Here is a 15,456-nt window from a genome sequence, read left to right as displayed (position 1 = left end):
TCAGAAATGACTCACTTAAGTAAAATGCCATTAACATACAGCCAGCTAGTGATCTATTAACCCCCATTGCAATGCCACATGTACTGTCCTTAGTGGCAGCAATGCGACCCCACAAGAGCGGTGGCTGCATTATTTCTCGGTTATATTCATGCTTGCATATTTCATCCTGCAAACAGCAGTGCATGGTGAGCTCTAGATCCCTAGCTGGCAGTGCTTTAACAGCAGCATACTTGCTGTGCACGGTCGCATGTTGCTTGGAAGACAAAGCTAGGAGTATCTGAAAGGGTATTTGTAAAAGTTTTAGGAACTTGACCAGACAATCTGAATACTAATAGTGCTTTTTAAATATAAAGAATTTAATTTAAGGATTAGTGGTCCCTTAAAATCAGTAGAGGGGATTAAACATAAAATACAATTATACACATTTCATTATAAACTATACACACCAAAAAGAGGGTTAGGGTCTGAAACTGCACACTTAATTCACTGGCATAATATCAACTTTATTTCCTCATCTGCACATATCCTTATATGGTACGCAATCAACTATACATAAAAGATTAAAACAAAGGTTTCAGCATTGTTATTATTTTGAATACATCAGTGCAAACAAGTCCGACATAAAAAAAAACATAAGCAGTATGTGTTCTAAGAATGCCACCTTTTGTTCACTAGAACATACAGTGCTGCACTGTAAAGTGCAGTCATTGTGCGGTGAGGACGATTGCAATAGAATCTGGCTGTTTCCAAGGCTGAAATGAAACTTGAAAATAAAAACAAGGATTAGATCCAGAACGGTTTTTCTCTGGAAATTTTATTTCAGTTTTCTGAACACTCTAAAGCCATCACGATGCTTCAGATGTTACACAAGTGTCCAGACAAGATTAACAAAAAAATTTAAATGTTCTAAATTACAAATTGTGTGTAAGAGCTTCAGAAAGAAAGGGAACAAAAAAGCTTGACATACACACACAAAAGGGAAGGAAAAAAAAAAATAAAAAAAAAATAATGTATCATGCAATGGCAGGCAAGATGTGAAAAGCCACCTGACGCCACAGATTTTGTACATCGAAATATCAGAGAAAAAAAACAAAAAAAACTTTGTAATAAACCTGTACATCAAAATACAATTGGGATCTAATCCTAAGTTACATTATTTAATGTTATATACACATTTCCCCTTTCATATTGTAAGTAAAGCCTTCATTGAAACCCCAACAGAAAAAAATAAAATAAAAAAATCTAAACAAGAAAACAAAAGATCAACATTGGAAAGAAAGGAGTTACTATAGGATTTCTGTTAAAATGGATCATAAAAACAAATATTCCATTCATTTTTGCACTTTACAGTGAATTGCAGTGCTGAGAACAGTTGTTTTCAGCCCTCTTTGGATGGATTCTTAAAATGCAGTTTCATTTTATTCTTTCAGAGATAAATACGTTGGAAGTTGGTCCAAATATATAGAAAGCCTATATTACATGCAGATTTTACCTGTTTTTTTTTTTTCTTTTCTTTATTTTATTTTTAAAGAAAATAAAATGGGTGCAGGTGAATTGGACACAGCAAACCATCAAAACACCCACAATGAAAATATAAACATACATTTCTTAAGAGGCAACAGAAATTAGAGAAAAGGAGGTTTCCTGGAACAGCAATCTTAGAGTGTGTTTTAGAAGGTACCAAGAGGACTACTAATCAACTAGTTTGAGCAGCCAAGTTTCACTCGTATTTATTGAATGGAACAAATGCATTAAATAAACTGTGAGTCCTCTTCACTGAAGAGAGCTAGTCTATTCATCTTTTATGAGCTAGTTTTTTGGGAAGATTAGCCATGTACTGTAGCAATGCTTACTGCATATAATCCAAGCATTTGCTGTGACCGGTTGGAAAAAAAGCAGTCTGTAAGAAAACTAGGATCAATTAAATAGATGCCATTTTAAGCCATCCACAGAACGGAGACCAACACAGTACCCAGTGTTAAAACCCAATCTCTTCTGGCACTAATGTGCATGTTTCACTCCCAACCCCAGAAAAACAAAAGTAGTAACTGATCCACAGTTCCCATTCCCGCTGGATCCCTCAGTCAATTTTCACATTAGTGTAAATTTTCCGAACAAAGGCACTTGTTCCCATGTAACCGATTGCTCCTAGAAAAATAAAAAAAATTAAAACAAAACAAAAAAACACATGAAGTAAAACAGGCATAGTTCAAAAAAATAGATTAAAGTTCAAATGTCTCCAATTACTAATTAGAGAAAGCTAAAAATTCACAAATGGATATAATAAATATTTCAGATGGTTCACAAGTACTGAATTACACATACTAACAAATACACATATACAGTGTGTACACTGTATATTGTTGGGTATTTTAGGTGGAAACAAGCACATCTGCAACTTCATTCTCAAAAATATCCAACATTGCGCAGTATTTATTTTTTCATTAAACCAGTGGCTCCTCTGAACACTGTGTGGGAAAACAGGAGACTGAACTTAACTTCATTCCTGATAAATCTACACTTAAACTCCCTTGAAATTAATTTTTATCTGCTTCAAAAAAAAAAAAAAAGTGTGAATGTGGACTTGGCAGATTTCAAAGCAGTGTCAGTGTGTAATGCAGCCAGTAGCATACAGGTGTAATCACTTGATGAGCTATATTGACTGTCCATGGTTTTAAAGTTTTTAAATAGGTCATCTAAAGCATATGGTGAATAATAGAACACATGCAGAAGGCATTATGTTATATTTTTACCAAAAAGACATGTAATGTGTCAAGGAATTTAAAAAGAGAGACTACATTTAAAATATCTTAGCTCAATATAGGGCTAATTACAATGTACTCCTCGCTTGCAGCCACTGTGTTGCCTGAATCCATATTCATAATCATGCACCGTATCAATCCACTAGGACCAGCAATAAAATTGACATGCTACCAATAAGGCATTCAGTGAAGGGAACAGTATATTTTAAATCTAGCCCAGAATATGCTATAAAATATGTCAACTACAGTCAGCTTCAAAACATTCTGCTTGTATTATCAAAATCATTTTTTATTAAAAGAAAGTGTTGTACCTAAACTGTACCTTAATATAAAGTCTGTAGAACAAAATGAAACAAGTCATAAAAACTTACCGCACATAATTCCCAAGGCTGTGCTAAATACTGCCATATATCCAAAGTAAAATGATGTTTGAAACAATCCATACATTCTGGTGTGAAGAAACATGAGAAGAAAAATGTTTATTTGCCAATGACTAACACAGATTTACTATATGAAGCAACATTTTCCTCAAAGAAAAACACCAAAATAACAGTGCACCAACGTAAAGTGTTTTGAACATAGTAAAGGCTAAAGTCCACTCAAAACTGCCATAACCCTGGAACAATCTCCTTGCATCTGACAAGAATTTTCAGACATTGGAGTACACTTGTCACACTGCCAGCAGGAATTAGGACTCTTCCATTGACATATGAAAATATCAGGGGAACTTACAGACTAGAGCCATCGCACCAATAGAATTAAACATACATGTGAAATATTAATTTAGCAAAAACATTAAACAAATTAAAATGCAATTATCTTTTAAACTTTCAAAGAACTACTCTGCCCAATATTTAAAATTTAGTTAACCTTATTTAGATAATTTCAGTCAAAGCAGAACTCCAACCAAGAAACCTATCACTCAGTTATTAGTTGGGAGCAGCTCGCCAGATTATAAAATAAATGCTGGACCTACCAATGATGCAGTAAACCTGTGACTCGACAGAACAACAAGTTACATCATCAAGTCCTGCTCTCTGCTACAATGATGGGCATTTTTAAATACACAGAGGTTTTGCCTGTTATATTCCCAAAGGCTCAGTGTTGTAAAAAAAAAGCCTGCTCTAGAGAGTGCAGAGCTGAACAGCTCCAGCCTTCGGAAGGACCTGCCATCTCACAGGATCTCTGGGCCAGAAGTTAAACTATAGTTTTGGATGGATGCTCACATGGCTGCAAAATACAAAATTACGTTTTGGGAGGACTTCTTTAAATGAACAGTAAAACATCTAGATACAATTTACTAGTGGCCAGTACACTTCTCATTTTAGTAAAAAATGAACCCACATAACTTGTACAAAAGTCTTTAACAAGATTCCTCTGTAGAGGCAGATTGGCATATATTACAATGAACACATATAGACCTCTTAAAATATTGTAACCTATACACCGTTCCTTTATGGACACATATTAGTAGTGCTAAAGAATAATTCAACCTCATATTACACCACTATTTATAATTAGAATGTGTTTGTTCAATAGTTTAAATATAAGTCAGACAGTCTAGAGAAAATGCATAGTAAGGAGACACTTACTTTGTCTTGAAAAAGTAATAGTAAAATGAGTACATGTAAACATAGATTGCAGTAGATGCAGCAGAGAGGAAACTTGTCCATTGCCTGAAAGAACAAACAGAAAAATAGTAAACAAAGCCATGTGTATATTGCAAACATCTGAAAATGTAATGTGCATGTATCTATATAAGAAAAGTATTTTAACTCCATGAAGCAGTGTCCAAAGTCATGTCACTTATATGTCAAGTAGATATGTGGCAGCACTACAGTGTTCATGTGCCATAATGTTAGCAGGGATTTCTACAGATCAATGTGTGCACAACTTCTCTGGACACTAGAAAGGATCAGCTAGATCATCAATTCATCTCTGGTTTGGCTACATCTTGCTCATGGGCAAAATCTCACCTGAAAATATTATGATACGTAGTTATTGTGAACAAGAGACATTTTGTCTTTTGCATTGTTTAGTGGTGTAATTACAGGAGTAAAAAAAAATGTTTAAGTAAAGAAAGATTGAGAAATCAATTTTATGGATGCATACTGTAGCAGTACAATGTCTTATAAGGAAGGTGTTTAAACGAGTCTTTATAAATTGGCTTTGGCTATAACAGCAACTAGAAATAATCTCGTCTCATAGTTACAGAGATCAGATTGGGATTATCATCACTATTAGGTAACTTTCACTCCAAAAAAACAAAACAAAAAAAACCCCATGTACTTCAGTTGCAATGCAAGGCAGAAATGCAACAGTGACCTAATGGCACTTTTGCCCTCCGTTGATATCCCCCTGCTGTAGATGAATGCAAGTCTGACGATTTGGTCCATTCATTAGGTAACGGATAATGAAGCAGGTTGCTGAATGGAAAAACAGATGGCACAAACCAGCATTCATTTACAGCAAAACACAATGGTACATGAGCCCTTAGGTCCATTCAGATAATAACACTTTAAAACCACACTCTGGCAGTGAAAATTAAATTTTTTATAAAGTCACTTACCACCTGTAATCTTCAGCATTTAGTAGGAAGTATGTACATACAATGGTTACACAGACAGTCACAATGCAGAGGATCACCAGAACCAACATCATAAAGCCATACACATAGTAGATCTTGTACGCCCAGAACGAAGTAAAAATGAAATACCTGGATATAAATCAAAGGGCATAATGTTATAAAAAGAAAAACAAAAAATCTTCAGCTATTTCTCAAAATTCTAATATAATCAAATCCATCTTCTCTTGAACACGCAGATTAACCCAATTGTTATTTTGTGTTATTAAGAGTATATTCTGCACCCAGCGGAAATTATAAACCTCCCCTGAAACCTGTTTTTTTTCCCCCACACAAACAAATGAAACACTTACATTTCAATAAAAATTGATCCAAACGGCAGTATTCCACCCAGGCACACAATGACAGCCGGCTCCATGAACCTGTGAACACCATATACACTAAATTTTATACACTGGGCTGAGCATAGCACTGAACAAACATTTTTGTTTTTTCCACTTAAATAGACTTTCATTTTTTCACAAAGGCTTTAATAAACCTAGACATGTTATTGCTGCAATCCAGCCTGTGATCTAAAGGGCACTTGTGCTCACTGGTACAATCTGTCAAGTTAGTGGTGTTTATAATACTGTGTTTCTGTGTGTACTCTGTAAAGAAACCTTACCATTTTTTCTCCGGGATGGGCCGCGGAACTGCATTAACCCGACAGGGGAAGTTGGGCTGTCCTGCCAAATTTCGACCAAGTATTGTCCCCACCAGATTTAATGGAAGGATCACGAAGAAACAAATGCAGCACACAGCAACCTAGGAAAACAGAGTTACATGAATTACTAAACAAACATTCACTGAAGAGTTAAGGATTTAAACATTTATTTCAGAGAGCATTCTGAACCCTTCCCGTGGACCAAAACCCTTACTAAGACTACACTGTTCCCTCCGTGTAACAATGTACAAACAGGTAAGGTCTGAGGACGTTACCCTTACACACTCAGTATTGTGGGGAAAAAAAGATGTTTCATCACATAACAGGTCAAGAAAGTGAAATGATCGTACTACACCATTTCCTTCCTAAAATTGGCCCTGCACAGCTACATATCAAACAATGCTGGAAAAAAAGGACTACACAAAAAAAAAAAAAAAAAAAAACCTGGGTACACACAGTCCCTAAAGTTGGTGTGGTGAAGGTGTAAATAAGCAAAGAGTCTGTCATAACTTTCAAAATTAACAGTTTAAAAAATGGGTGGGTCTGATCGTATTGTACATGTGGGCGGAAAGGCTGCTAAGTAATATGCGAAGGTACTGTGTTTTCTGTGTTCTCACCCACCTATTGTACAGTGCACTTTGTTTATCCCACAGATTGTAAGCTTGCGAGCCGGGCCTTCTCACCTTTGTCTGTATTACCCAGTATTGTCTATTGTTATGTTTGTTCCCAATTGTAAAGTGCTACGGAATTTGCTGGTGCTATATAAATAAATGATTATAGTGGGGCTCATTTAATTAACTAGTTTTGTAATCCATAGCAAGCTGACATTTGTATTTTAAAAGCAACAGTCTGATTGCCACATAGCAAATTATTATTAGGCACATGTATATGGAATTGCTTAAGGATTGAATATACGGCTATCCACATTAAAGTGGCACTAAAACCAGCAAGGCCACACAAAAAGCAGCCAACACCAAAATAAACGTACAAAAGAAACAATTCTATTTAAGTCACTAGAATTGACTTGATGCTGAAGTTCAAACACCACGTTTGGAATATAAACTGTATCCAACTAGTCAGAGCGAGCTTCATTTGTAAGCAGAGTTCCTGCACACAATTACTTTGGACGACATCCAGACGTGTAAAATGCAGAGCTTAAGTTATGCTCTTCTTTGAAAAGAAAAATCCTTGGGTGACCCCAGTTAACATGCAAAATGAAGTATGGCCCTCTAGGCTAAACCTTAAATTGCGTACTTAAATAAAGAGGGATTAGGCAGAGTCATAGAACCAAAAGTAATCTTTAATACAGGTGGAATGTCCTGCTGTCAGCATTCCTGAGCCGTGAATCAGATTACTACCAAGGAATGGAATATTGGTAAAATGCATGTTCAGCACGTCAAAAATCAGCTTTAGACTCTTCTGACAGTATGGAGATATTTCTGCCGGTACTGTACAAAAAAAACAAAAAAAGGTCCTTCGGTAGTGAAGGTATGAATAAAGGGAGATCATTTATGAGGGAGATAAGGGAGGGGGTTGTGGTGGGTGGAGCGCCTTGTAAAGTACATAACAAATGTAAAATGTTCGTTATCCAGGAGTAAAAAACAAAAAGACAAAAAAAAAACCCACAAGCAAACAAACACATACATTTCATACCTATCCAATAATAGGCTTTTATGGCAGCAACCAAATAGGCCTTTTACTAGAGGGGCTCACAGATGTGTGGGGGATGCATGAATGGATAAAAATGTTATGGACATGCAAAAATGCATCATGTATACAACAGCACCATCTGATGGCTAAAACCTACAAATAATCTACTCAGAGGTGTCACCTAATGGCAATACACCAGAATACACACATTCCCGAGAACTCAGCAAGTCTAAAAATGCTGAGGCCCAATCGCAATTTTATATAGATTTTACAACGTTTTTCTTAATTTGGCTCAAATTGCAGAACATTGAACCTGAACTGATAAAAGTTACAAGAAAAAAAGCCCATGAATTTGACAAGCAAAAGGTGTACTGTGGGGCAGCACGGTGGCTTAGTGGTTAGAACTTCTGCCTCACAGTACTGGGGTTATGAGTTTAATTCCCGACCATGGAATCTAACACATGACCCCAGTATATGGAGTTTGTATGTTCTCCCCGTGTTTGCATGGGTTTTCTCCCACACTCAAAAAACATACTAGTAGGTTGATTGAAAATTAATTTGTGTGTGAAATTGACATGTGTGTGTGTGTTAGGAAATTTAGACTAAACTCCAATGGGGCAGGGACTCATGTGAGCAAGTTCTCTGTACAGTGCTGCGGAATTAGTGGCGCTATATAAATAACTGATGATACTTGTCCAAGTGATGCCAGTACATATAAAGTGGAGGCAATACAAATGGCAGCAAATGAACCACACTTATAGCAGACACCTTTACATTCACTTTCCTACCCCAGGCACATGTCTCACTGGAATACATAGTGGGTGTTGTAACCAAGCAGATTAAATGTTTAGCATAACATTGTGTGTGTAGTCTTATAGCTGTTTAACCACAGATACAAAACTAAATAAAATCTAAAATTGCACCATTTACCAAAGATGTCTAAGCTTTTCAAGCAAAAAGTAGCATATAATGTTGTATAAAGTGTAATTACTAGAGGCAATTTTTAAAATTTCCTTTGTATTTGGCTAATGGGGGATATATTTTGAGATAAATTTATAATGCTTTTCCTAACCATGTATCTTACTCATGAAGAAGCATCATTCTTATAATCCCTTTATTCATCTCCAAAGACCTGTCAGGCTTATTCTTGTGTGATAATGTCAGAATACATGGCCTAGCAGCAAGGGGTGAGAGACATCCATGGCCTGCATGACCTACACAGAGATACTATACAACTATGTGTAAAATATGCTTTCTCCTGTACGAGACACAATTAGGCAAAGAAAAAATAAACAGAGGTTACAGAGTATATAGAAATAGATCTAGTTGTGAAAATATACGAAACAGTCTACACTGCATGAACCTGGTTTTACACCCCAATGACAGCAAGTTCAAGAAATGTGGACTTACCATTGTCCCAAATGGGATTGCTCTGGAAGCATGATAATAGATGGCAATGAAGTTGATGAAGAATGCAGTTCCACAAACCATTGCTGGGATTAGGAAAGCTCCAATGAACATTTGCTTTATCCACCGCCGGCCTAAAAAAGATTGAATAGCAGGTGTTATTTTTATGTGAAAAGAAACCATTAACTCAGCTAATTAAAGTTACAGGTGGTAAAATGTTAAAAATAAATTGGTTTCTGCTGGTGAAATGCAGTTCCGGCAAAGCGGACAGGAAGACATTTTGTGTGTTCAAAACAGGAAGACTTTGAAATAAACAGCGTACATGTGCTGCATCCCACATTTCAGTATCATTCCAATAGCTCAGCTTTCTATAACTGAAATAATGTGAAGATTAAAAAAAATCAAAAACCGTAATGACATACTATTTGTATGCATTTTTGCAATTTAGTAAGCATTAATACTTTACATTGAGCTGAGAGAACCATGTGAGACTACAGAGCACATAGGCTACCTGGCTGCATTATGTGCAGAATGACTTTAATGTCACCATGCAAAAATACATAATGCAACTCAATACAGTGCAAACACTGTTTAAATGGCTGATCTGAAAACCCTAACAACTGTGGACCGATTGTGATCCTTTGCATTAATTTAATCTTAACATACATTTATACACATTCCTTGCTGTCTGCAAAATGTCACTCATTCAAATACTATTTGCAACAAAAGTAGTATACACAAGCATGCAAATGGGTCTTACCTCCTTGTCTGGCATAAAGACTTCCTCCGAAGTAGCCATTGACTGGTGATGTTGCAGCATAGACAAATATAGCAGTGCTTAGCATGGAGCCTCTCCTGGAATACATAGAGAAACATCTAACTTAGAGCACATACACAGATCCATAATAGTTATGTACAGTAAATGGTTTATTCTATTTTTATACACAAGATTATAGGTCATGCAAATTTGAGGTAATCTAATTTTTTTTTTTTATATAAAATAAGACTATTAGGAGGGTAGACAGCATTCAAAAAGTTCCATATGGTGCAAGCAGGATTGATACTTCCAACAGCTTCAATTTAAGGAGAAATTCAATGAGGTTGCATCACATTTTTATAACCATGCATACACAAGGTAACAGTTCCAAGAAATCCCTGCTTTGTTAAGTCCAAAGAGGAGGAGTAACAATGTAGCAAAGATCCATTATTAAACAATGAACCAGAAGTGGCGTATATGTAAACAATACAAAAAATCTTCACAGCAACAATACAGTTGAGTTAAACTGTAACAAATAAAAACTCAAATCTGCTACAATGTTCTTCACTAATTCTCTAGATTGGTATGTCCACAGAATACTTCGGTTAGACACAGGATGAGCAAACATTAAGGGGCATATTCAATTGACGGCGGGATCGCCGAAAATCCCGCGCTCCAAAAATATTACCGTTAATACGGTAATCCTGCGCGTAAAAACCGTTAATACAGTAATTTACTCGCTGGATTTCAGCTCGCAGCTCAGCCCAGCGAGATATATACGGTAATATTTTTGGAGCGCAGGATTTTCGGCGATCCCGCCGTCAATTGAATATGCCCCTAAGAGACAGATATATTCTGTCAGATAATAAGCAAAACACGTATAACGTAAGGCCCTCAGGCCAGCATGCATTAAGTTGATGTTTTCAGTACACTTTGCGCTGTCTGAAAATTGAAGTCTTGCCTCCCCATCTACTGGGTTTTGGTGCATGGGTACAATTTACAGGTATAGGAAATGTATGTTGCTCAATGTGGTCTTTCAATAATGGGTAGTTTCCACAATATACACCAGGCTATACGGATCAAATAAATAACAATAATAAGGAGTAGCATCTATGTCAATCATCCTATATCTTTTCTAAATGTGGATGAATAAATGAACTAGCTATTTATCATGCCATTGCAGTGGGTATAACCCAAGCAGGGGTAAGAGCCATACTAGAGGGGAAACAAGAATGTAATGTAATGCTCAAACATTGTGAACTATACTGGATACATCAGCTTAATACACAATGACCTAAGGGCCTCTAACATTATGATTTATTTACTCAACAGGATGTATCCACTGTCTCTAGTATTTGATCTCTTTCTCTGTGTGAACATACCAGTCTATAGAATAATGAACTAACAACATTGTATCAGGTTTGTTTCTTGTTACCATTTAAACCAACTATCTGTTTTTGTACATCGTTTTGTTTCCGCTCTGCAAATGGTTTATTGTGCTTTATAGAATAGAATTTGACGCTAGATAAGAACCACTTGGCCCAGTTTGTCTGACCATTTTTTAACCTATGGTAGCCTTCAACCCAATCTGATCCTTCGTTCTTTGTAAAGATATCCCATGCATGTTTAAATTGCTCTACTGTATTAACCTCTGCCACCTCTGATGGGAGGCTATTCCACTTATCTACTACCCTTTCTGTCAAGTCATTTTTCCTCAAATTTCCTCTGAACCTACTTCCCTCCAGTTTCAGTGCATGTCCTCGTGTTCTCATATTGCTCTTCCTGTACAGAATGTTTCCCTCCTGTACCTTGTTAATCACCTTGATATATTTGAAAGTTTCCAACATCTCCTGCCCTTTCCCTTCTTTGTTCCAACCTCTAATGCATTTATATCCTTCTGGAGATATAGGCTCCAGTAATGAACACAGTAACCTAGATGAGGCCGTACTAAAGACCAATATAGTGGCATTGTCTTTCTTTCTGCAACATTTACCTTGCATACAGTGGCATTATTACTTATCTCTGCTATATTTACCTTATATGTACACAACTTCCAGTTTGCCTTTATTTCAGGATTTACACTTTTAGCATTTTTGCGTACAGTTGACCTTTATATGTGCTGTTTGTGATAAAAATTGCACTGACTTCTGCAAGATTCATCTCCTATTTGTGAAGACCTCACCCCAGGTGAACAGAAATATGTTCAGATTGCTTCCCCATATCTAGGTATAGACTGTATACACTAATCTTTTGCACAATTTCTGACTTACCAATGTGACCTGCTAAAAAGTACCACAAAACCTACAACACATTTATATGAGAAAGTAATAACAAATATATATGTATAACTTCTGATACTATGAAATAACGTTAGATGTTCATTTCAGTAAAAGGCATCTAAATATCACTGTCTACACTGTCATTCAATGGGCTTACTGACAGCAATGGGTCTAGGAAGTTATCCCTCCCCTCCATCACAAAACTAGCTCAAATATAACCCGTTCTTATAGCTCTAGAAACATTTACATTAGTGTTGGGGTAAATCTACAGCAAATCAAAGTAGAAAGCAAGTATACAAAGCACAGGGCAGCATATAAACATACTTACTCTGTATATAAATCCTCAACCATGGCTACAATAATTACAATAAGAGAAACGGCAAAGATCTGACATCCTGATCCAATGAGTGATGAAAACATCAATGGGTGACTGGACGGTCTGAAAACGTCTCCATGGACCTGTTTCCAACCATATTCATCTCCTAGATCCCGATCCTGCATTAAGAAACAAAAACTCACCATTTACATCCTTCATTACACCAGGACTAGGATATTTAGTGTTTGATAAGTAACCACTATGGGAGAATTCAAATAGATGATCACGTAAAAGTCCAGCTAAGTTCCGGGTACTACAGCACCTGAACATTATGTATTTTCCTTAGCATGTCTACTTGGTGTGAGGGGAAAAAAAAAAAAAAAAAAAAAAAAAATCAATTTAATTCCCTCATATTTGTAAAATCAGTAGAGTAATGCTAACTGCCATATGAGGAAAGATTAAACTTGGTGGGAGAAATAAAAAATAGGATATATATATATATATATATGCCTCATGAACAATGGTGATAAATATATTGGTCCAACTAAAGAGAAAAAAAAAAAAAAGTCTGCCTACACTTGACAGGTGGACTCTAATTACAATATTTTTCTTGCCAAACTGCAGATAGCATCCTACTGAAGAAAACAAAACAATGGTAGTCTCATGTGCACTCAAAATCTGCTCCATTACCAGTAGACAGAACAGTCAGCAGATGGCTGATTTTACAATGAGCAGAACTGGCATAATGCATTTGGATAATATATGGAGTACAAGTGTGGGACAGCATTAATGAGTAAATACACATATTACAACAATTAAATAAAGAGTACATATTTTATTTCAAAGCCAGAAAACAACCCCCCCTGGGTGCACCGTACAATTAGCACAAGAATAAAACAAGTCAGCCCAGAGTGAGAAAATAAACGAGGGACACTCATTGGTTATGCTTTGCACTGTTACCCTGTCTGTTGTAGTTGTACCAGTAGAGTGCTGATGTGGGAGATGAACATATACAAATAAAAATGTTGCTTTATGGATACTGTAACTGGTGAATGCTCTCTATGTGTTTCTTTACATTTGTACTCTTACGTCAATAGCAATGTAAAAGTCATACCATATCATCCATTTCCTCTTCCTTGCTATACCGGGCATAATCTTTCCTTAAGGTCCTCATTAAGATCATGGACACCAATCCCACCAAAAAAATAACCATCATGAAGGAATTGAAGATTGAAAACCAGTGTATCTAGGAAATGCAGAAAAAAAATTAAAAAAAAATTCCAGGTGTTAATGTATATGGTTATAAAATTCAAAATATTCAATACCCTGGTAACATGTAATGAGTATATCATAGCTACAACTGCACCATTGTTTTTGAAATGGGTAAACACAAATTAAGTTTTTACATATAAAACGTACACAGAAAAGAAAAATAGAATGAATAAAATTATTAATGGCATTATATTCTTAAATTTCCTATTAGGAAAGAGTACGTTTTACAGTAGACATATCTATCAACAGTCAATATCTTCCATCCTGAGCGCAAGCACACAAGATATGTGTCTGTTTCAGAGATACCTACTCTGTGTTGGAAAAATGAAGGGTCAAGGTACTTATCAAACCGATCTTCAAACCGGACATCAGATTTTTTCCATTTAACCTACAGGAGACATGAAACACGATGATAAATATTCTGAATAATCATTTCATGAGCATTAAACCCATTAGAATGGAGCCCGAGGCGACATCCAGGTGAAATCACATTTGTAAAACAGTCTAGTACAAATCACTGCCTTTGATATGAGAACTCCATCGTTTTTCCAGTTCAATATATTTAAAAGCATTAAATATTAATTTACTATTTTAAAAAGCACTTTACATTACATACAGCAGGAGACATATTTATCATTATATAAACTCATGCACATGTTGCACAACAACATGATTTATGTTCAATAATCTTTTCTTGCTCCAATGGCCAAGGTCAAGCTACGCAACAGAGGGCCAAACATGTAAATCAGAGCTTCTGTGCAGAGCTCTACACTCTCCACCATTTAAGTTATTTACATAAACAATCTCAGTGCTCAGGATATTTGTGATCTGCAGGTTAAGATCTGTAGGGACATCTAAGTTTATACAAAAAAAGCTACACAATGCTTGAGGTGCAGGATACTTAGAGGGTCTTTTTATTTTTTAAAGATTAATAGGTGACTCAACCCCTTCTTGAATTTTAGGATTTGAAAAAATGTATGAGGCAGCCTTTTAGGTGCTTAAATGGCACTACACAAAGCATGCATGTTGTCTGAAATCCTGTCCATGTCTAAATTATTTTAGCAATTGGTACCAGTATAATTAAAGAGAAGGAATCTGTTGGATTTGGTGAACAAGGACAGCTTCTGATTGCCTTGAGGAAATTCAACTGAGCAATCCATGACTATTTCATGTATTTACATATAATAATGATTGCAATAATCATGTCAAAATACATGTTGACATTAGCCAGACACCGTTAAAGCAGCAATCCAAGGTAGGGTGAAAAGAGTAAAAGCTGTGTAATGCTGTAGAGGGGTGTGAGAGCACAAGGACCAATCAGAAGCCACAATTTCCATGATATTACTGCATGTAATTGTTTCTCATACTCACATTCCCTCCTGCAGCCATTTAAAAGTAGTGAACAGTGATCACTCCCATAGCTATATGGGAGTGCAGCTTTAAATCACCAAGTCAAACTTTTAAAAGTATGGTCTCTTGGGTGGCTTACCATCTGACCATTGTATATTTAACAAAATAAAAACACAGCTTAAGCACGGTGGCACAGTGATAGGGGCCTACCTGTGAATGTGGTAGGGATTTAAAACGTAAGCACCAGTGGGGCAGGGAATTTCAAAAGGCAATGGACAATGTTGTCGCTAAGCCACATGCAAGTACATATCTTTCTAATCCTTATTCTCCTAATGTGAAAGTCTTCCAGTACATGCTCTGATTATGCTATTGTTTT

General features: G+C 36.2%; 1 protein-coding gene across 1 annotated transcript in view; it reads right to left on the bottom strand.

Annotated features, from left to right (window-relative positions):
* Positions 1 to 482: 482 nt before the first annotated feature.
* The window catches only part of TM9SF3 (transmembrane 9 superfamily member 3), a 31,158-nt gene continuing 16,184 nt past the window's right edge, over positions 483 to 15,456 (bottom strand). Inside the window, exons 5-15 of the mRNA XM_075216541.1 lie at positions 14,041 to 14,118; positions 13,573 to 13,704; positions 12,471 to 12,637; positions 9,867 to 9,961; positions 9,110 to 9,240; positions 6,011 to 6,150; positions 5,700 to 5,768; positions 5,332 to 5,478; positions 4,355 to 4,438; positions 3,134 to 3,210; positions 483 to 2,148 (exon numbers count right to left, since the gene is read on the bottom strand). Of these exons, the coding sequence (XP_075072642.1) occupies positions 2,081 to 2,148; positions 3,134 to 3,210; positions 4,355 to 4,438; positions 5,332 to 5,478; positions 5,700 to 5,768; positions 6,011 to 6,150; positions 9,110 to 9,240; positions 9,867 to 9,961; positions 12,471 to 12,637; positions 13,573 to 13,704; positions 14,041 to 14,118 (1,188 nt within the window). The 3' untranslated portion in view covers positions 483 to 2,080. The remainder of the gene's footprint in view (positions 2,149 to 3,133; positions 3,211 to 4,354; positions 4,439 to 5,331; positions 5,479 to 5,699; positions 5,769 to 6,010; positions 6,151 to 9,109; positions 9,241 to 9,866; positions 9,962 to 12,470; positions 12,638 to 13,572; positions 13,705 to 14,040; positions 14,119 to 15,456) is intronic.

Source organism: Mixophyes fleayi, chromosome 6 (genome assembly GCF_038048845.1).
Source record: "Mixophyes fleayi isolate aMixFle1 chromosome 6, aMixFle1.hap1, whole genome shotgun sequence".
NCBI lineage: Eukaryota > Metazoa > Chordata > Amphibia > Anura > Limnodynastidae > Mixophyes > Mixophyes fleayi.
This window is presented reverse-complemented; position numbering and strand designations above follow the sequence as displayed.